The 22,143-nt window shown below is 47.7% G+C and overlaps 3 protein-coding genes across 5 annotated transcripts in view; all 3 read left to right on the top strand.

Moving 5' to 3' along the window:
• Positions 1-1,536: 1,536 nt before the first annotated feature.
• Positions 1,537-3,977, top strand: LOC135370422 (collagen alpha-1(I) chain-like). The gene is made up of 4 exons (XM_064604163.1): positions 1,537-1,667; positions 2,463-2,722; positions 3,010-3,072; positions 3,256-3,977. The coding sequence occupies exons 2-4, from the start codon at positions 2,464-2,466 to the stop codon at positions 3,714-3,716; spliced, it is 783 nt and encodes a 260-aa protein (XP_064460233.1). The 5' UTR covers positions 1,537-1,667; position 2,463; the 3' UTR covers positions 3,717-3,977.
• Positions 3,978-4,716: 739 nt separating this feature from the next.
• Positions 4,717-6,710, top strand: LOC135369779 (monocarboxylate transporter 14-like). Its single transcript, XM_064603298.1, has 5 exons — positions 4,717-4,918; positions 5,009-5,152; positions 5,231-5,627; positions 5,697-6,205; positions 6,586-6,710. Exons 1-5 carry the CDS (start codon positions 4,717-4,719, stop codon positions 6,708-6,710), a joined length of 1,377 nt encoding a protein of 458 aa, XP_064459368.1.
• Positions 6,711-11,527: 4,817 nt separating this feature from the next.
• LOC135369724 (cationic amino acid transporter 4-like) overlaps positions 11,528-22,143 on the top strand; it is a 34,353-nt gene continuing 23,737 nt past the window's right edge. The window contains exon 1 of one of the 3 annotated variants that reach the window (XM_064603237.1): positions 11,528-11,815. In XM_064603237.1, the coding sequence (XP_064459307.1) occupies positions 11,711-11,815 (105 nt within the window). In that variant the 5' untranslated portion in view covers positions 11,528-11,710. Of the gene's footprint in view, positions 11,816-16,492; positions 16,662-22,143 lie in introns of those variants that run through there. The other 2 variants (XM_064603241.1, XM_064603238.1) reach the window with 2 other exon arrangements.

The following is a 22,143-nucleotide window of genomic DNA, read 5'->3' as shown; positions in this document are numbered from 1 at the left end:
TTCAGAACACAGGCTGGGTGTCGGGTTCATACAGAGACTAGGCCGTCACGTCGCTTCCATCAGGCATTCGCTCAGGCATTCAGTATTATGCGAGAAGTGGAGACCGCAGAGAAAGAACTCGCCCGTGCGTCCGACGACGAACGCGAGGTCGCTGTGGCCGAAGACGACAACGTTCGTTCCTGCATCTCGAAGTCTTGCCGTCCGTCAAAGAGGGGGAACTCTGAAACAGATTGTCAACGTCGACAAGAAATGCGATCCTCTCACGTGTCATCTGTTCTTCCCGGCAGAAGAAGACTGCATGCCGACTCGAAGAACTCTGAAACAAGGTCACTCTGAAAGGCTACTCTTCCAGTCTTTCTCTATCCGTGGTGGCGAAATCAACCCTCTACCGCACGGCGGAAAGCTGCTTCAGCAATTCGTCGTTAACTGTTGTGTGAAGCACAATCCACTGAACTATCAGATGGTACTTCAGGAAGAGCTTCGTACTAACTCTTATCACCATTGGCATCTTAAGATGCCAATGGTCCGTCTGTAAAGAGAATTGTCCTCACGTCTTCCTTTCAAGGCAGCCCGAGAAACATGCAGCAGAGCTGTCAAGCTGTCTCGCCATGGGATGCCATCCATCATCCTCACCATTACATACAGTCCTCAAGGGAGCGAAATCAGAGAGTATCTCTTGCCTATAGCCAGTTTCCTGAAAACGGTCTAGATCTCACCACCAGAGTCTTGAAGTTGAGACACCAAGAACCCTGGCAGGATACCCACGAGAAGCTCATACTTGAAGAAGTGGCAGCCTCCGTGACAGTGGCCGAATTCGAGAAGCGTGGCCTTCCTCACTGCCACATGCCTGTGATAATCGAGGAAGGCTTCAAGCCACACAACGATATTGATAGCGACAAGTTTCGCTGTGGAGTAGTGCCGAACCCAAGTTAACCTAACCCAAATTAACCCTGGTGGGGTATGCAGTCAAGGTTCATCTCCTGCAAGCCCGCATCTCGAAGGTCAACGCACGTTCGCCCAGCGACGTTGCTGTTGCAAGGGATTACACACTTGATGAAATTGTGGTATTCTTACTACTGATGGCTCGCGTGACTGCTGGCCATGTCCTGGAGGCATTTCGGAGTTCACACAACCTTTATTCATTCTCCAACTGTTGATACTATTTCTGTCGGAACGCATAAATTATCCGACTGCATAACGTCACACGTCCGGCCGAATAGACATACGTATTCCCATTCACCTACAGCCACGCCGGATGGATGCCGGATGGAACGTTGCTCCGAAGTGCGGCAGTGATTACACCTGCGAAGATTGCTTCGGATGTCTGCGTGAAATTCCACGAAAAAGAGTAGGCGTTTACAATACCATTCACGAATAAACTCTTTTATTGTTGCTTACAGTTATTATATGGCATCGTCTCTTTGTTTCTCCCTCCTTATCGACTGGTGTCCGGGCACAGTTGATATGACGCGCTCAAATCTCGGCCGCAATAGAGGGTACCATAAAAGTCTGAGGACACTCTGTTTGGTTCCGATATGCATTTCACGTCAGAGACACCTCAAAGTGCTTCGCGCTGTTGCTCCTGTGCAATAAATAGCCGTCCTTCGGCGGTTCCTCCGCTACAGTACCTGTGGATCATTGAAGGAACGGCATACAGCTTCTCGCAGGTAAGCTTCATTCTTTACAATACCGCAGTAGGCTCAAGTATCGTTGGACGTAAGTACCTGGCAAAACCTAGAGGGCAGTTGCCATTGATAAACTTATTAGACGCATAGTCTTCTATGGCATAGAGTCGTACTGGTGCTTAACAGATAGCGCAGGTCTATGGGATAATACCGAAGAATCAAGAACGGGGAAATTTTATCAATTTGAATATCACGCAGCCGTCTAGGGAATGCCATTTCTAACAGAATCTGTCGTTGAAACATATTTGCAATTCTTGATACATCCATACACGCTCTAAGAAAGTCCTTTTGCCTAGTCCTTTTAGTACAGTGCTGGACAGAAGTTTACGGAACACGCTCCGGAGCATTCGTTCCCCAGAGTGACATGCTAGCAGTGACTGGTACCGTACGGAATTAAAAACAGGTGACTGGGTTACCCAGGCACATGTCTCTAAGTCCGTACGGCCCCACCCGCTGCTAGCATGTCACTCCGAGGAAGGAATCGTGTTCCGTAAACTTTTGTCCAGCACTGTACTGATGCATTGCTACACCCGTTAGTGCCTTTCGGGACTAGATGCACAGAAGTCTATGCGAATTTTAAAGGACTATTGACAGAGCTGGGGGACTAAATTTATGGGCCAGAAGACCAAAATGGGGAGTACTTCCAATCGAAGGGCCTAAATTAGGGAACAGTTCTTGGCGTGTGGTCGCGAATTCTACGACCATATAGGTTGGCAGAAGAAGATTGCTCTTCGAATAACTCCCTCTCAAAGCCATTCCAACTTTATTGCTTTTCAGAATGAAGGTGCTGGTTTTGTCATTGGCCTTTGCCATGGTGGCAAGTGTAAAGTCAGCGGCGTTCGATGCTGCTCCTAGCGTGTCTTCTTGCCCGAAGACTCCTGGTACGAAGCCTGTGTATATAGCTGACCCGGACGACTGTACCAAGTACACCGTCTGCAGTGGCTCGTTCGGAATGAAGCTGGACTGTCCACCAGGACTACACTTTAACAAGAACACCAGTGCTTGCGACTACCCTCCCAATGCAGGATGTGAAGACAGTGAGTTCACGTAGCTATATGTACTTGGTTCTAAGTGCGCCTAGCAGATTATAGGCTTACAGCGTATGGCGTATTCCTGTCTGGGATTGGACGTCTGAGCCTGGACGCACTTACAAGGCCTGCCATTTAAGACCTTATAGATAGGTCTAGAGTGTATATGTATGGTGCTAAGTTGTCCATGTACTGGAGTGACGTACTTCAGATGCAGTTTCGGACCACATGTTTTATGCCATCAAGTAAATATCAGTATGCAGCTCATTAAGGCAGTTGTTTGTCTGCTTTTGCAGTTCCAACCGAGGACCCGACAAAGCTGAAAGGCCCTCCAGGAATCAAGAAGGATGCTTACTTAAGTGAGTTTAGCGCAACAACTTATATGGTACCTAAACGTGGTAACTTAAAAAAAAAAGAGCAAATTAGCAATACATACAAACCAGTAATAATTTAACAACGGCGCGACATGTGTGTCCTACATGAATTATTGTATAGCTGGATGACCCAAGTGATCGTGCATATTAATAACGCATCTCTTTCAGACATGGACGCTACTGATGGTGTTCCCTCTGTGACTTCGGAACCGAAACCAGGAATTGGGCAGCTCAGTGACACTGCTTTCGTTGACGAGCAAGCGACCAAGGGGGACGATGCTGCTGCTGCGGGATCTGAGGACGGTGCCGCCGGTCCAGCTGATACCGCCGGTCCTGCTGATACCGCTGGCCCTGCTGATACCGCTGGTCCTGCTGATACTGCCGGTCCCGCTGGTTCCGCTGGTCATACAGGTGCCGGCGGATCTGCTGGTCCTGGTGCTTCCGCTGGTTCTTCCGGCTCTGTCGGTTCCGCCGGTTCTGCTAGTCATGCCGGCTCTGCTGGCCCAGCCGGTAGCGGTGGTGTGGCCGGTTCGTCTGGCTCGGCCGGTTCGTCTGGCTCAGCCGGTTCCGCCGGTCTTGCTGGTCCATCTGGTGGCGGTGGTATTGGAGGGCTCGCATCAGGATTCTAGTAATAAATCAACTTATAACAGATACCGCGTCGTACGTAATGCACTGCAATGCACTTGTGAGAAGGTTGCGTTTTAAGCTGGGAGAAGACTTCCCATGATGACAGAGATGATGATGAGATGACTTACTGTTGAATGATTACTGTATACAATGCATTGCATATCTCTCTCTCTCTCTCTTTTTTTTTTTTGCTCCTGGAATACTGCTGACACTGTAACGGTCTAAAGCCCCATTAGGAAAGAATTAAACAATTTATAATATGATACGTTGTTTACGTGTGAGTATCTTCAACCGTGACCATGTCTTTATTGTGATGACGACCATCCCTTTGTGCGCCATGGAGCACCACGATATATGTGTGACTCCAACGCCTTTCACATCAAAAACTGTAACGTGCTGTCACCAGGACTATCTAGGAGCTGTAATCTGTATACCTACTTGAACCGCACACTGGTCAAACGAACCGCTCCAAATTACCGCAAAGAAACTCGCCCTTGTACGACAGATCGACCCGAGATGATAAGGAATGCATCCTTTGATCGCATCGTTGGAGGTCCTTCGGGCACAGAATGACCGATGAGTTTATAATCTACGTAGTACGATAAAATATTCACCTTCGAAGATTATGACGAAATTAGGGTGAACTAGCTTATGTAGTGACTCTAGGGTGAACTGCTCCGAGGCACGCGGCTCTGCCGAGAATTCAATATCCTGTTCTGAAGCCAACGCATATTCAAGGCCATCGATCCTAGTTTCGGCAGCTTCGAACGTACGGTCAATATTGAGATAGTCCATCGTAGCTTCCCGTTATAAATGCACATAATGGAAACCGCTAACGACAACACCGAATCAGCGCTGAGAAGCCGTTTGGCTGTGTTTTAGAGCGAAGACCTTCGCGCGAAGACCTCAGGAACTGCTTGCTCACTCTGTTGGTACCGGCGATATCACAAGTGGATCGAGCTTTTTGGACTTTTATTTACTAGCTCGTATCACGTTGTTATCATGGGAGGGCAGACAACATACGATCTAGACTCGGCATCCAGCTGGAAAGTGGCACTGGCTTGCAGTTGGAATATGTTCTGGACGTCCATTGTGCAACGCTCTGGCGGTGTGGTGTTCTACGCTATTCTTAAGACGTACTGTACCACAAGAGAGCAAGCTACTTGGGCCACTACTCTTTTCTTCAGCGTCGCCTGCTTCTTAGGTTGGTTATGTTTATGTAAGTGTCTCTTGTCGTTGTTGAGGCACTATATGGGCTGGACACCTTTTTTACCTCGCACGTGTGTCCCCGCAGGACCACTTGTAGGTTTCTTGACGATGTTCTTGGAGACGCGGACAATTTCGCTAGTTGGGACGACTATTGTTGGAATGAGCACTGTGGCATGTGTGTTTGCGGACGACGCGGCGACATTGACCGTCCTACTGGGTGTCCTTAATGGTAAGATAAAGGCTTGAAAAGAAACTTGTATTTATTAAGATTACCCTTCGCGGGTCACTTACATTTCGCATTTGCCAGGTGTGGGCAGCGGATTCGTGTTCACAGCCAACGACGTTACCATCTGCAAGAATTTCCAGACGTACAGGGCAACCGGTAGTGGCATCAACTATACGGGTGGCGTTCTTGCCGCCTTTCTTTATCCGAGCGCTATTTTATATCTTATCGACTATTACGGACTTCGAGGAGCCCTCTTGATCTCCGGTGGTTTGTGCTTCAACGGTCTATCCGGGTCGCTGATTTATCGAACTCCCCAAACTTCGGGAACGAGGAGCTACAGTAGTCGTAGGAAAGTGGTGCCGATACAGCAAGAACCTTTCAAGAGCTTGACAGATCAAAACGCGTCCGCGACGGTGGCTGCTATATCCCACCACATGACGCTCACAAAGAACTTCGAAGGAGATGACCACAACACGAAGTAAGTATAATGCCGTTAGAAAAATGTAAAGAAATGGTTTATATAACGAGGCATTCTCTACATTCGCAGAGGTCGCAACGGACAAGACGGTGCCACAAAGACAGTTCTTCTGACCCATTTTAACTTCCTTTACAATCCGGTCTTCTACTTAATCGTTATAAGCGGAATTGCGGCAACCTACGTCCAGGTCATCTATGTCATTCTAGTGGACTTTTGCACCGACGAAAAAGGCTTCGATAAGCGCAGGGGAACGTGGCTGCTTTCAATTTCTGCGATAACGGACGCTGGTGCAAGACTGCTGTCCGGGATCCTCTCAGACCGGCGTGTCCTGGACAGGAAAATGATGGCCATGTTGAACTTCTCAAGCATTGGGTCTGTTCTTTTCATCCTGCCCAGGATAACGTCGTATAACGCTACGGCGCTGCTATGTGCGATTTTCGGCTGGAGCAACGGCAGTGTCGTCATCTTACTTGGTCCTCTTATGGCGGACTATCTCGGCACGAAGACCCTAGGCATTTCTCTTGGGATCTGCAGATGCGCCATGGGCATTGCGTTCTTCGGTGTACCAGCGCTGTCGAGTAAGCGGCAACATATCTCACTGCGTAACATATCCGCACCTAAATTGTGCTGAATTGCCTCAAATCTCCAGCCTGTGGCGGAGCGATCCCCTATCGGCGACGTCGCGCACGATGGAACTATACCAATACCCTTCCCGAGGGGAGGCCGCGCTCAACCGCTCTCCCTAGCAGACGACGCTGAGAATGCGATGGTACTCTCACCCGACAGCTGGCGCTGCGTGGCCTTACCTCGGAGACAGTAATGGTATAGTTCCTTCGTGCGGCGACGTCGCCGATAGGGGACTGCTCGGCCACAGGCTGGAGATTTTAGACAACTTTGTCCCCAACAGTACAACGGAGCAGGGAGCATACCACGAAACATACGGCGCTCTATTTTTCAGGGCACTTCAAGGATGTCGCTGGGTCGTACACTGGACTCATTGACGTGGTCGGAGGATCTGCTACAGTTGTTGGAATACTGTGGATTGCAGAAATTGTTCGGAGTAAAATGCAGCCAGCAGTATAATAAACGCCAGTAGCGCAAGTGCGGTGGTACCGGTACTGCAAGAAACGTCTGTGCTTGCTAAAGCTGCGAATGCGCCAGAGTTGTAAAAAAGGCCTGTGTTGTCGTCGTTGGTACACAGCTAGAACTATGGTTCTAGCTCGATTGATATATCTATTGAAAATGTGTTATTTGTTTGCACAGTATTTGTACCAGTGGCCACTAGAATTCAATGGTCTGGAGGGCCACCTTGTTGCTTCTCATGGCAACCAGCTCAATGTAAGGCTGTTCTCACGCAATGCTGCTTCTCGTACTTAGGTGCGCCTCTTCGGACACAACCTGCATGATAATGCACCGAAAAAAGTTATTCTTGAAGTTGAATTCTAATGAGCTGAGTGGCGCACGCGTGTCAGCTAACTTGACATTGCTTGCGCATTCCAGTACAATGTCATTCAGGACGTCGTTTGACCAGAAAACCAGTCAGACGACTTCAGGGTCGATGTCCACGCCGATGGCTTCTAAGCTCGCCTTGTTCACAATCGTTCTTGGAGCCGCTCCTCTCCAGACGTTCCTCTTCAGACGGTGTACCAGGCCTACTCATTGCGCGTGCGTCATTTCTCCAATTTCGGCAGATGCAGGTCGCTGTGTCGCTGAACTGGCGTGGGCGGTTTGGTGGATGGTAGCTATGGCTCACATTACATTGCCCGTTATGAATGAGAGTATGTGTGACCAAAATGAAAGCGAACACTCTTGGTATTGAGCTCTGCATCGTTTGGAGCGAAAGATTTCAAGACCAACCGGGATTTGCACCTCCAGTTTGGCAACAACTAGAAGAGGAACTCCGCACAAATTGCCTTGAACTACCTGTTTCAGGTACGTCCCAGTTCTCCTATTTATTCTGGTATGGGAAGCCTGTCAACTACTGGAAAGTCGAGCCTGGAAACTAAGTCGAGGGAACGTCTAGTGCGTTGTTGTTATGTTAAAAAAGAAAGAAAAGGTTGATTTCCCTAGCTGTGTGGTGTGAACCCCAACAGGTTTTTGTATGAGATTAGCCTTGACACCGTCGGTGATCTAATAGATCAGGAACATGAACTGTAACAACTGAAGCAAGACTATGTATATGACATCCCGGTGATGTGGGAAAAATGAAGTGACGTCACTAAATGTGGAAACAAAATTAGAGAGTTTTAGATTAGCGTATCCAAAAGATTTGGGGCCCAAAAAGAAATAAGGGGGCGTCACTGCGCATGCCAGTGTACCCTTTTCTAAAACTAATAACGACGGGTAGGTCAGTTTGGTACAGGCATGCATTGTTCAGTACATGCATCGACTGCATGCGCTGTTCCACAAACAACGCAGAGTCTTTTTCAATAGGGTACTGTTTGTCTATACCACTGTCGACAGGTTGCACACCAGCTGTGCCCTACTGGTGCACTGTTGCAATTACTTACGCGTGCCGTCAACAGTAGCTCCTATAGGGTGCAGTGTACACGAGAGAAGTCCTTGGTCCTCATCACCAAAACAGCGCTGTTTCCCAGGGTAAGCGAGCCTATGTTTAATGTTTATGGAATATTTAATCAAAAGAAAGAGGAGTATGGACTGTGTCGTTGAACGGTGAGCTTGCGGGTTCCGAGTTTAACGTCTTGCGGGCGGAGCAAGTGCCGAGTACTTATGCCGAGCTCCTGGAACGCAGTGCTGTGCATGTTTCCGCAACCAATGATAGGAAATGGGACATAAACGATTTCTTAACGCGTATTCCAGTTACCCTGCGAATTGTCTTTCGTGTGCCGGAATGGGACATTCTGTTGGTTTACCTGGTTGATACCGCGTCTGCCTTTCAAGACATCGCTTTTGTTTCATCCCAAGCAGCACAACATATTGACCCAATATTGGACCAGTATTGGCATTGCCAATATTGGTCCAATAATATGCCAATATTGCTCCAATATCGCCAATATTGGGCTAAGATGTGCTGCTGCTTGGGTTGGTTACACATATAGACGACCCTCTGTTTACAAACATGTGACGTCACGAGAAGACTGATTCGAGGTTATATTTTTGCTCTGGCGGGCAAGAAGCGGGAAAAACGCGTCGGTTGATAGGCTGATAAAGCTGATAATGCCCACCAGCATGGTTTGCGCGGCGGCGTTACATAATCAATGACGTAGGGGCGCAGGTCGTCTGTGGGTCGATGTAGAACTTTTTCGAGGATACCACAACGCAGATTGTGGAGAAAGCTTAAACTCTAGCATTCATGATGTGGGATCACACGTAACGTGAGAAGATATCTCTGGCAAAAACGAAAGAAATGCGTTCATTGGTGCTTCATCACCGGATGTACGACGCAGTGGTTTATCCAGAATCGCTGGCACGGGGGGGGGGGGGTATTATTACAATTACGTCATCACAGCTTAATGCATATTTATCGACAGGTGTCTGAAGCTGAAATAACAAAGATTCTCCTGCAGGGGATGCACAGGAAAAAAAAAAAAAAAATGCGGGGTGTCGGCACATATTTGAGGGGGTGTTGGGGGATCTGGATAAATCACTGGTACAAAGTTAATCTGTCTTGAACAGCAGCATCTCATTGGCAAAGTCTAATGTTTCTGCAACGTGTTCTCTGCGACAGGATTTGTTGCCTGGCGACTGTCCGATGTCTTCTTATCACCTGTCTAGCCAATTCCACGGACATACGTTCATCTAAGTGCGACATGTAGTCACGTGCAAAGTTAGAGGAACAGACAAAAGAAATGGTGCGCAAACGTTGGGGCTACGTCACACGTCATTGTAGCGCCATCTCTGATGTTGTGTGCAAAGTACTGCGGCCTGCTAAATGCGCTACCAGGTGAATTTGTGACAGGTGGTTATATGTATATTACGGATGTCACGAAACTGTGATGTGGAGCAAAAGTATGTGGATAGGTGTCGCTCTTCGCTTTCTTCGTTTCATGAGTTTAGAAACGGGGCCACTGGCGTAGCCAGAGAGGAGGGGGGTTCTGCGTGTTCAACCCCCCTGAAATTGTACATTTGGTAGTGCATTTGAGAGAGGGAAACGAGGGGAAATCCTCCTCTCCCACGTAAAGTCCCCATAGCACCCCTGCCGAACTATTTTTCTGGCTACCCCGCTGACGGGGGCGCTTATGCTCGATTGGAGGAGGTCCTCCGGTCTCATGTCGGAGCACTGGCTCTGCAACAAGTTTACGATGCTAGCTTTAGTGGCGGTTAGTGGACATAGCTTTGCAACATTGGTGGTAGTACCAATCATGGCGGCTTCCGGACAGGGGTGTTAGGAGAGGGCAGCGCACTCTAAAACCTTTGCTCTCCCCCATATCTGTCCCTCCCAACTTTTCTTCCTGCCTGTGTCCTTACGATTTCTATGTTTCCAACTGCCTCAACTGAAATCACATGTGTAAACGACGTTTTGGGGGCGATCGCCCAACCGCCCCCGCGGATCTGCCACTGTTGCCTGAACCCCAACAACAACGAATATCATCTGGATGTACGAATTCGTTACAACATTATTCGTATATCCAGAGGATATTTGGTGTTGTTGGGGAAGCAGCCACTATATCCCGACCTTATACGTCCACGTGACGAGATAGTTAGAGGAGGCAGTGCGTTGGTAAAGCCCAACAATAGGAGCTCCAATGAGTTTGTACGTGCACGTGTTGTTGGATTTGCCCTTTCCCAAGTGTCTCTTAAACATTTGTTGCCCGTTAACCCGACTATCAGTCACTGAGGTGGTGATAAGACATGATGTTTCCCTTTCGTTCCATTGAGCTACTCACATCGGGGCTTATCGGCAACGCTGTTTCTTCGATAAGCATGTCTTCACATTGCAGGTGAAATTTGCATAGTGTAAGAACGCTTATCTGTTGCTTAACGAGCAATTTGGGCTCCCTAGGAAGTGTCGTAAAATTGTCTCTGCTACAGAACTCTCTCTCTCTGTTACCGAGACTTAGCACAAAAACGGTAAACTGGCTTTTGCAACGGCGGCTCTTCACTCGACCTTGCTCGACGAACTTATTTGCGATTATAATTTTTGGTAAATAGACTTTCCTTGTATTAAATTTTTTTCTCAGTGGTCATAATCCAGGAAGGTTGCCCGCACTGAGAACTGCTTTTCCCTTTGTTATGAGGTTATGGAGAGGTTAGCGTGGTCACGCTGGCCTCTCCAGATAGTTTCTATCCGAGTGTGCACGAATTCCATGAGACCTGCCATCCATTAATTAGTGGAATTTTGGTCACTAAGAAATCATTTGAAAATTCTAAAGGGATACGTTTTAGTGGGCGCGATATCACAAGGGATGCTCAGAAAGAAGCTCTAATTGTTATTACGTTATTACGTACCTTCTGTTCACTACTTGGAAACAATATTTATCACTGTTTTTACTTCCTTATACTTTCCTACCTTCACTCACGTAACCTTTTTTTTTCTCCTCAAAGTAACACTTATTCTTCGAAGAGTGCACAACGAAGAAGCCACCGGGATGAAAAACGAAAGAGAATTTCCAAACTTGCAACAATAGAAGTTGCGTTTATTCATCCGTTTCAATATTCTTCGAGCAACGAGAACAAAAAAATGATATATTGGCATTTATGAGCGAGAGTCTTCAAACGTTGAACGCCCACGTAACAGACACCCCAGTCTAATAGAGGGTATAAATAAGGCACCGACATTCTCACTGTCAGAAGAATGCGCAAGGGCGCAACCAGTCACACATTTGCAGCTGCGTAAAGAGCACCGGCCAGCTGCAGGAAAGGAAACAGAAATCAAAGAACTCGTTTCACAACCATTGCAAACCAAGCAGACGATGGCTGCCATGGGTGTGTGTCTGTGTCTCAGCCTTGTCGCGCGGAGCTACCGTTATCGCCCAATGTTTATCTCCGGTCGCTAATGAGTCTTTAGCAAACGAGTCCCAATAGCGGTATAAAAAGATTTGTGCGAGTGGGGGGGAAGGTAAAACCTGTGACCCCGGCACAGTAGAGTGACATTCAGGCGGGAAGCTTGCGCGTGGAACACGATGTCGGCGCAAATATATGGACCACCCGATGTGCCCGACCAGGAGTGTTCGGTCGGTCTGCTCGACGGAGCAGCGGTCACCCATGGCGGCCAGGCGGTACGAAGAGTAAGTGTCGTCTGCTATTTTTATAACTGTCGTCTGCTATTTTATGCCGTTTCGTGTATCGGGGTAATCGGCACCATTGGAAGTGGTGCAGTCGTTACTCGTCCATATGGCTTCTTGCCACGAGCGTCTGGAGGTAATTCATAGATAGGCGCGTTAAAAAAGAAAAAGAAAGAGAACAAAAAGAAAACAGTGTATTTGTTCGTCTACAACGTGATGATGAATAAGGCAGACGATTTGTAACGTCTTTTTTCTTCTTGCCCACCTTTTGACACGTCGGCGCTGCTGCATGATACCGAAGTGGACCTTGGTGTTTCTAATATGGATGAAAGAGCTTTATTGGTGACATTAATAAAAGCGGCCCTCTTTACTCTGATGCATTTTAGGTCAAATCAGTGATCTAACAATTTCGAGTTACTACAAGCACTGTCTGGCGACCACGTGACCACCCCCTCTCATAAAGATATAGACGGACCTACCTACGGACCGGTAGTATAGACGGACCGGTAGTTGGACCTCCTACACAGCTATCGCCTAAAAAAAAAGAAAAAAGAAGAAGAAAAAGAGACAGATGCTATCGTGATAATATACGTATTTAAAACCGTACAGGACGCATCAAATTCCTTCATTAACACTATCCTTCTAATTGTAGGATGAGTGATCATTATGAAAGAATGTAGCGGTAATGACCCCGTCCTCAATGAGGCTTTATTCGTCGCCCCACTAATGGCAATGTTTACATTTCCGACCAAGGCCTCTCCGTATCTCGTGCCAGGGTCAACCCCTCGTGAAAGCAGGGTATCACTGTATCAAAAGGGGTAAGGTCGTTGGCATACGAGAAGTCTTAAAAAAAAGTACCCACAACAGGGCGTGTCAAAACAAGCAGACCTAATATATCGCGTTGCAATGTGAAGGAAGATATTGGTTTGCATCTTATTCGATGCTTGCGTCGGCGACGCATTGACACAACTCTGAGCGCGACTTTCTCTTTTGAAATGGCCCGTGTGACTTTCCGGAACGGTGTCAAAAATGGTAAGGCTTCCTACATCGTGCTTGATGCCGTAAGTCAGGTAAAATGCAGAATTTAAGACATCCGCCGGGACATACAGCATGACCTGCAAATCTCTTTGGAAAATATAACGAAAGATGAAGCTGCGAGGAAGTCCTTCAGTTCGTCCTGCGGCGGCTCATCTTGTCTCTTTGGCCCTCTGTAGGATGTTCTTCCTGGGTATAGTGACATGGTACCTTTGCTTCGATAGCCACATCCAGCCCACCAACGCTCTGTACTCAAAGCTATCATGACCTTTCTGGACACCACAGGACTTCGATCCTTATTCTGAAAAGGGGCTCATTATTTCATTTCCCGCATCACCTCCAGCAATGGGGTAGAGCATCGCCCCTGGCGATGAAACTCGCCATTAATCACCTCACGATAAAGTTGTTTGCTGTTTGTTCGTTTGTTGATAACCAAAAATCTTGGACATCCCCTGAGAGGGAGCGAAAGAAATTCTGGGTTGGGTTTAATAACGCGACCATCTTTCTAATGCTGCATTGTTCAATGGTCACTGTTCGCACCTGTGCTGCAGCTGCCCCTCTTGCTACCCGTTATGCTCCACTGGTTGCTGTGCACTTTGGCTCTCCACCTGCTCATTGGGCGCGATTCTCAAGCGGGCACACACTGTTTCGCTTTGCTGCAGCGGTGGCACGTATCTGCGTGCCAGTCAACTGAAGCCGAACTAGTCCCCCTCCGAGTGCTTGTCCTGGCAGGAACGAGAGAACAACAACAACTTTGTTGTTAGATGATGAATGGGGAGTTTCATCGCCAGGGGCGATGCTCTACTGAAATGAAATTTAATGAGCCCCGTCACAATAAGGGTCGAAGTCCTATGGTATCCAGAAAGGTCAAGAAGGCTTTGACGGCAGAGCGTTGGTAGGCTGTATGTGGCCAGGGACCAAACAATTTTGCGAGAGAGAGAGGGGCCGAGAGTCCAGCTCGTTAAAGTATCCGGAGAGTTTACGGTTCGGGAAGGGTGGTAGTGTAGGCAATGTAGAAGAATGTGCTCTAGATCTTCTACAGCACCGCAGTGAGGCCGCGTACCCACATGCGGCACAGCGCGCGGTAACGCGTATGTGGGACGGGAAATTCTTGCCGCGGTCATGGAGAAGCCGCCACCGCGTTCCGCCTTTCCTCGACCGCGGAGCGCACGATTTTTGGCGGCATGCCGCGCGTCGTCGTCCAATCAGGTGGTCAACGGAGATTGCGTCTCGCTCTTGTTTTCTTCCTGTCACCGACGCAGCACGTTGACTGAGTCGTCAGCGTCGATATCTTGAGAGACTGCCAACTGCCATGAAAGAGCTGGAGACCATCGCAGTGTCTTTATTTTTATTTTTTATTTTGTGTTAGCGCGCGCGAAGAAAACTGCGAAGAAAACACCGAAGGCGTACAGACGGAGAGAGGACAGCAGGGAGGAGTGGGGCACAGGGGGAAGTACGCGTCCTGGGCCGGCTTCCAAGGGAACTGGGCCGACATTTGTCTGGGAAGTTTGCTGGAAAACGCAGGGAGAACCTCAGGCAGCGCAGTCGGTACAGGGATTCCAACCCGCGGCACCTCCCAGTCTTGGCGTGAAAAGCGGTCATCCTAACCAGTGTGCCATGGGAGCTTTCTTTCTTTTTTTATTTATTTACAAGAAACAAACAAACAAACTGTTGAACAAGAGAGAACTGATGTTCTGAGTCTGGAACAACATAGAAAGGACAGACACATACAAGCCTCAAATTGCCTAAGAAATGAACGATGAAAGATGAAAGTCACTGAAAAGGTTAGCCAGCTGTAGGACTCGAACCCACATCTTCTGGTAATCCACATCGTAATGCAGAAGATGTGGGTTCGAGTCCTACAGCTGGCTAACCTTTTCAGTGACTTTCATCTTTCATCAAACAAACTGTATTTACAATTTTAAAATATTTGCACTGTGTACGGAAACAAAGCGCAATAGAGCAAATTTCATCGGTTGGAGGGTTCGACCACCACGTCTCTTCTGCTTATCTCGTCATCAAGTGAGCTTGAGGACTTTGCAATACCTCTTAGCAGGAGCAATGTCTGTCCCAATGCTTTTCTGTGATACAGGTTGCCGCGGTGTATGGGGCCTGGTCTTTGGGTCAGCTGGTAGGTGTAGATATACAATTTTAAGTTTTAGTCTGTTTCTATATTTTAAAACAAAATTGTTCTCCCACTCGCAAGAAGTGGCCCTCTGCTGGCGTTCCTTTGGCGCCTTGGCTGAGCAGGCAGACCTCTACCCCTCATTTTACACGGACCATCAACGTCTGCACACTTGCAGCATAATTCTTGAGTTTCTAAAGCATCCACGTAACAGCAATATCTGCGTCTGCGACGATAAATTACGATGCGAGAAGCAAACCCGAACTGGAATGTCTGGATCAGAACCGCCACAAAACCGATACGTTCCAGTATGGCATGCCAATGATACGCCGTTGATACAAGGTATATTTAAACAGGTAGCGCAACTCCCATAGGCCCCTGTGTCTTCAGAATGACGCCATGATTGAGACGGTCAGCGCCATCCATCCGTTGCGCGGACTACTACGATTGTAAATAAATGACGTCAGAGATGACGTCACTAGTATGAATAATAATTAGTGCATAATTAGCCATGCACGTTTACATTGGCCCACTTCACCTGCTCTGTATTCCCTTTTCCGCGCCCAGTCAACAATACCAGACGAGAACACAGAAAAATAAAGCATATCAGGTTTAATGAATCATATCAATTCCAAATACATACGGTTATCACAGATTTTGACAACACCAAACAGGAAGGCATGACCATACAGAAATTAGGAAGGCTCACATAAGGCCCATTTCTCACCCAGAGCTATACGTACACCTAGTGATTAGACATTTGCATTTATTCAATGAGTGGCCGTTATAGGCCCATTGCAACAAAACACGACATCGTTGGTGCACAGTTGGTTCCTGCTAACACTCACACTATCATGGCCGCTCGTCCCATGACGAAATCTTTTTTTTTTTCGCGGGCCCAGCAACAGGGGATGCATTGTATTCACCTGTTCACACGTGTTAATCTTGGTCTACAGCACGGAGATGTGAACGTCGCTTCCTGTTTGACCCAAAGAGTCTACGAACTCCGTATTACAATGCACGGACACACGGTACGGATACAGAGACGCACGGATAAACACCCCCAACTGTGACACATGCGCAAAGGAGCAGGATACGGAAATGTACTGAGTGGTACATGATCTCGTATATGTGCACGAGCGGGGCAACAGAAAGTATTTTCTACATTGAAATTATGAATAACCTATTAGTACACACACAAGCGACGCCCATGTTGCAAAGTTTTTCTGTTTACAACCGTACCTCTACTGTCAACACCCAGGATCGCTCGCGCCTCTTGCTGGTGGCCTTGCCGATGGGTCTGATTTGGTATTTTCGCTAGTTTTCGCTACCAGTTTAGATATACCTTGGTTGATATTTATAGGTTGCTGTCGTTTTTTTCGAGAAATGTAATACCCAGGAACACGCAAAGTCACGCGTTTGCTATCACAGTAAGTGCGTATTGATAATAGAAGAAGAAAATCGGGTATCGTTTCCATCAAGGCCAACATCGCATGCCGAAGGTTTGCAGTTTCCTTCGTGTCCTGCCGTCTGCAGGATGAAATTGAAAGCACGCATTCTTCAGTAAACGACACTCGTGAACAAAGGCTACCAGGCTGTTGTTGTTTAACGAGCAAAGAGTTCAGCTTCGGAAGACTCACTACGACGAGGTATAGTTCTATGTTGCCTTCTGGATTTGACGCTGTGAAGGTATTGTGTATATCCTTTCGTTCACGATATGATGAGAGACACGGAAAGCATGATGTTTGACATACTGTTTTCTCTCCCGTATTTATTGGAATTTAGTACGTTGCAGTGTGCGAGGATTCGCAAAAAAAAGGGGTATGTACGTACGATAGCTCAAATACCTCACTCGTTGCCCACCTTCGATCAGGCATATGATTAGATGTTTTCTGTTCCGGTTTTTGCACAAGTTCCATGCAGCCTACGGTTTCTTCTACAGATAGTGGAGACCAGACTGTATGTACAGCTCGAAGCAGAGTCAACTTGAACACGCCTCCGACCTGCAGAGCGGGAAGAGAGCCATCATAGCGGCGCTTATGATATGTTTCGACTGCCCCAGTTGTGCTGTCGGGGTGTTAACCTTATAATGGGCTGTTGACTCGGCATCGCATTACCGTCCAGCTGTTGTCATCATCGCGGCGTTTGTTCGTTCTTGCTGCGATTATGTAGAGGTGTATGCTGGCAGATATCTCAAGGATGCAATGCCTACTTAACAGTTCATGGCAAGGCGGACACCTCCGCATCACAAGTGGGGCAGTCGGAACACTCTTTCCGTTCATTTCGCCTAAATGCCGCTATAGGATGGCTCCCTTCCCGCTCCGCAAGTCGCGGAGCCGCGTTCAAGTTAACTGTGCTTCCAGCTGTACCGTGAATTGCACGACGCCAGTTTAAACGACCTGACAGCGTCACACGGGCATATGCGCGAATTCACATCTCGCAGCTTCGTAACAGGTGTTTCATACGCTTAAGAAGCATATAATGCAACAGGGTTGCGACACCGTATATTCTATAACAGTCATAGCTAAAGATGAAGACTGTAGAGGACATCGAGAGCGGTGCCAGGTGGCTATCATCCACACATAAACGGCTTGTTACATATAGTAATAGGTTCGCACTGATTGTTAGTGCTCTTTCGTGCAAGATGGTGTCCTTCAGTAATGGTCTTGATGGCCGAGAAGCTCACGGGATATTCGTGGTAAATATAGGCTCTGCAATGGTCTGGCCGTTCAGCATGTCAGCTTGAGAGTTGCCTGTGTCGCTCACGAAGTGGAATGGAACGATCATGCTAAATAACCCGTGAAGAAAGCAGTCGCCAGATGTGAAGCCGCCCTGCGCTGTGCCTCCATGGCTGTGAGTGATGTATATGTGGCGCCAGATATGTCAGACAGGATAGGAAGCTTGATCTTAAGAGTGATATGTCATGAATAATCTCTTCCATGTCACGGATCTGCAAAATAAGAATAACTGACAAGATAAACTCCGATAAAAAAAGGACTAATTTTAGTTCTGTGGTCTAGATGCCCTATATTGCGATCAGACCCTTTAGCGGAAGTTTATGAAAGTTTGGGGACTATTTACAATGCTGGGGACTAAATGTTAGTGTCTGAGGGACTATAATGGTGAGCAATTATAATCTTGGGAACTTTTTGCTGCATTTGCTTCCCAGCTTACTCTGTTTTTCCTTTTGAGTGCAGACAGATAGATATTGATTAGAAGAAGAAAAAAAACTTTTAACGATCAGCGTCCAATAATTGTCGGCAACAGTGACTGATAAATACCAGCATAGAAATGTGGCAGAACGCCCTCTTCAACCTCTTTCATTTCTTTCACTTTATTTAGAACATACATCTTACTCAAAGTTTGCAACATCTTGCTAGTCCGACATAATATGATACTCTTTTGTGGAACGTGCAACGGTGACGCAAAGACGGTGCCTGATATTTTCGGTCTCAGGCGCGTCTCTTCTCGGCAGTTATCAATGTAGGTGTACTGGCACGTTCACGACACGTGGGATACCAACGAAGCCAGGATGAGCACAACAGAAACACAGGTCCAGAACGTCTACGAATGCAGACTATCGAACCAGGACGTGCGGCACACAGCCAAAGGTCCATCCCGTGCTAACGGCAGAAATAGCTTTGGCGACAAGCTCTGGAATTCGACGTTGTGCGTTCAACTTCGTAGCATCAAGCAAAGCATTGGAATTTCGTACACAAACCGAAAAAAAAAAGTGTGGCTATATCGCTTGAGTGTGCCGCACGTGCACTGTGCTTGCGTTTTGGGTTGCCACTGGGGGAGTCCTAGTGTAAAACACTGTCTCGTCGTTTAGCGTATCTCGTACGTCCCGTTTACTGCATGGGTACGCTCGAAGTGCAGCCCTCTATAGACCTCTAGACGAAAAACGTCATCGTGACGTTGGTAGACAGACTGAAACCGAAACAAATCGAAAGGGGCGGGCTGGGTTAACCGAATGGGCACCTGTTCGCTGCCTCCTATTGAAAGAAAAGTAGGACAGAAGGTCGCGTCCCTTTCAGGGACCCTCGTAGTCCCCTCAAGACCCTGGCTTTCGGGCGGGACCTTGTTCGCCCCCCCTAGCTTTGAGCGTAGTTCAACTCTACCAAATTGGTGGCCCTGTCGAACACTATGACGTCATTTGTTTACAAACAGGGAGGTGTCCATTCTAAAACTCCATTATCTGCAAGAAGCACATTTATTTATTTACAAGTACTTCCAGTCCTCTACCGAAAGTCAAAGGCAGCAGTGGACAGAAGTACAATTCACAATCGTACACGACATTGAACATGAATGGCATAGAACAGTAGCGACTGCACTTTACGGCGGCTTAAACGCCTTTAGAAAAGCCGCAACATTATCTGCTCTGCCTAGCTATGGGGGTAGCGTTCCACTCCTCGAGTGGAAAACCTCCCCACATCATCATCAGAATGTATCTTGTTGTTGTTGTTGCGCTGACACGTGTGCCTGCGAACGGCCCCAGCTTGTATCAGTGTTGTCTGTAACTCGTGATTTTTTCTTGTACGCTGGTCTTTCAAATGAGGGAGATAACTTTCCACGTGCGCACTGATAAAATAATTTCACCTGCTAACTTAAAACAGTCAGTGAGAGGGAACAACAACAAATAAGTAATGATGATGTAGTATGGGATGTTTCGCCGCTGAGGCAGCACCCTGTCCCATTGCTTGAGGGGGAGAAGACGGCGAATGATGATGAATATTCAGAGTTCACGCAGGAGCCCTGTTGCTGCTAAGCAGGATGATGAGGGCTTGAAGAGAGGGAAACAGCCCAATGAACCCAACCCAAACAAAGGAAAACAGAGTTGAACTTGGAAACAGAAAACCGGGTCGTCTCTGCATCTATTGACTCGCTCCTTTTTCGAAAGCTCTATTTTGACTCTCGAAAGAAAATACAGCGAGCACAGCACAGATGCCACGACGAGCGTTGGAAACCATCCAAGGGAGTTCCCCTTGTTTCGCTGTTCTGGACATCGTAGAACCTGCGTGGAAAACGCTTAATCGCTACGGGGTTGTAAAATTAGCGAGTCTGATGGCGTAGTTATCGCGGCTGATTGCGAAGACCGCTGTCTTCGGCGCGTCAGCCGTCGTTTGTTTACTGTTGCGAAAGGCGGATGAGAACCTCTGGGTCATTATTTGGTGCAGATTATTCGTATAGAGCGGTGCACAAACCTTGTACGACGACTACCCGGTTCGGATTATCCTGTCTTGACGAACTTGACTTTTTTTTTATAATTTTGTGTTAGCGCCGCGAAGCAACTGTGGCTATGAGCGGCGTATAGTCGTGGACAGATGGAGAGAGGACAGCAGGAAGGAGTGTGGGGAACAGGGGAGTTGGTACGCGTCCTGGGCCGACTTCAGGGGGAACTGTGTCGACATCCCCATGGAAGTCAGCAAAAAAAATATAAATAAATAAAGAAGCAGAAAATACTCCAGTCGGCACAGCCAGTGGGGGGTTCGAACCCGCGTCAAGTCCCAGTCTCGACGTGGACAGTGGTCATCTTAACCACTGTGCCACGGGAGATGCTTTTCTTTTTTTTTTTTTTGCTGGTCTTGACGAACTTGTAACAGTTGAGTTCATAGATTACTACAATGTAACTTTGCTATATATTTAGATCTTTCAGTGTTCTTGGCAACCTTGGGACTTTTCAAGTAGAACAAGGTTAAAATCTGGTTACTCATTTTAAAACCGATAAAACAAGCGCGGTCTTTGTTTGGGGTTACTTGTATACCGTCCTTTGTCCCTTTTTTGCCCCGCACCGGGGTTTTTATCGATTTTAAAATTGAGACATGTTTTGCGTGCCTCGTGCAGTTATAGTTACCTTGGTCGCTTTCTGTACACTGTCCACGTTATTGATCTTGTCTTTGTGTTCATGCCTGTGGCTCTACCAGGGACATGCCATAAGTCCCCTGCGCGACACAGAATGAGTGAGCGCGCACACACAGAAAACCTTATCGACACGAGCAGCCTTCAAGATATAGGTGCCAACAGAAATGCCGCACGCGCGCGATACACGGTTTTCCTGCGGAGGTCGCGTGCGGTAGGCAGTCCGCGCTATTGAGGAACCGTGGAGAAAGTGGACGGTCATTGAACAGTCCTTCCGGAAGGCCCTGTCTGCGGACGGGACATCATAGCAGGACATCATCCACCGGGACATCGTAGCGACGTTGGGTAGGATGCCTCATCCTACATCCTTGTCCAGTTCCATGAGGACAATGCGCTCCCACACGGTGCTGCTATGGCGATGGCTGCCATCTGGCCCTGCTGTCATCCATCCACCATACACTCGTCAGATCACGCACCATCGGACTTGCATCTGTTCTCTAAGATGAAAAAGGAATTCAAACAACTCAGAAAAGAGAGGTGCTGACGACAGGAATCGAACCTGGGTCTTCTGATCTCTGGTCAGATATGTGCTCAAAAGACACAGGTTCGATTGCTGGTGTCCAGCACCTCTTTTCTCCTAAGTTGTTTGAATTCGTTACTTTCAGGGCGTTTGAGGCTTACGTGTCTATGTCGTCGCTTATTGTGGTGTGCCTCGGCCAGTGCTATAGTTGTCCACGAAAAAGGAACGGTCCATGTCCACTTTCTCAATGATGATGACTTCATTGACGCATGACTAAGCATTGTTGAGCGAACAACAACAATAGATGATGACAATGAGATGGGGTGTTGTCACGTTGGCTAGGATTACGTTGATGAGTGACATTAATTCATTGACTCCGGTTACCTCAGTCTGAGTCTGATCGATAACTTAGGGGACGTCCCTCGTATTTGGAATGCGCAGGTCTTAGTTTGTAGGGACCAACCTCTTAAAAATGGCTAAAACCGGTTTTCGTTGTCGGTGATGGCAATTTGCAGTATGTTGCAAACCATCAAGCAAAAGCAAATAAGTTAGTGGCTCCATCTGTGAGGTCAACTGACCTACCACTTATCTGACTTTGACATGTATGCGGCTACACACCCACTCTCGGAGTATTAGCTTTGCCGACGTGTTTCCTGCCGAGCTGCCAGCTCCCCATTTCCAATTATGGTACGTCTTTCTCGGAATGTTGGGAGCTTCTCGGTATCGAATGTGGGTGAGCGAAGGAAAATTGCCATTGGGACGCCATCTACTCCCGCTGTCAAAGCCAGGCAT

This window comes from Ornithodoros turicata, chromosome 10 (assembly GCF_037126465.1).
Source record: "Ornithodoros turicata isolate Travis chromosome 10, ASM3712646v1, whole genome shotgun sequence".
Taxonomy (NCBI): domain Eukaryota; kingdom Metazoa; phylum Arthropoda; class Arachnida; order Ixodida; family Argasidae; genus Ornithodoros; species Ornithodoros turicata.
Note: the sequence above shows the minus strand (reverse complement) of the source record. Positions and strands in the feature narration are given on the sequence as shown.

Bases quoted from the DNA above. Each gene is read 5' to 3' on its own strand.
- LOC135369779 (XM_064603298.1), top strand. From the start codon at position 4,717: ATGGGAGGGCAGACAACATACGATCTAGACTCGGCATCCAGCTGGAAA. The intron at 4,919-5,008 runs GTTGGTTATGTT...GTGTCCCCGCAG, and splicing joins CAGCGTCGCCTGCTTCTTAG to GACCACTTGTAGGTTTCTTG. The intron at 5,153-5,230 runs GTAAGATAAAGG...CGCATTTGCCAG, and splicing joins CCTACTGGGTGTCCTTAATG to GTGTGGGCAGCGGATTCGTG.
- LOC135370422 (XM_064604163.1), top strand. From the start codon at position 2,464: ATGAAGGTGCTGGTTTTGTCATTGGCCTTTGCCATGGTGGCAAGTGTA. The intron at 2,723-3,009 runs GTGAGTTCACGT...CTGCTTTTGCAG, and splicing joins CAATGCAGGATGTGAAGACA to TTCCAACCGAGGACCCGACA. The intron at 3,073-3,255 runs GTGAGTTTAGCG...CATCTCTTTCAG, and splicing joins CAAGAAGGATGCTTACTTAA to ACATGGACGCTACTGATGGT.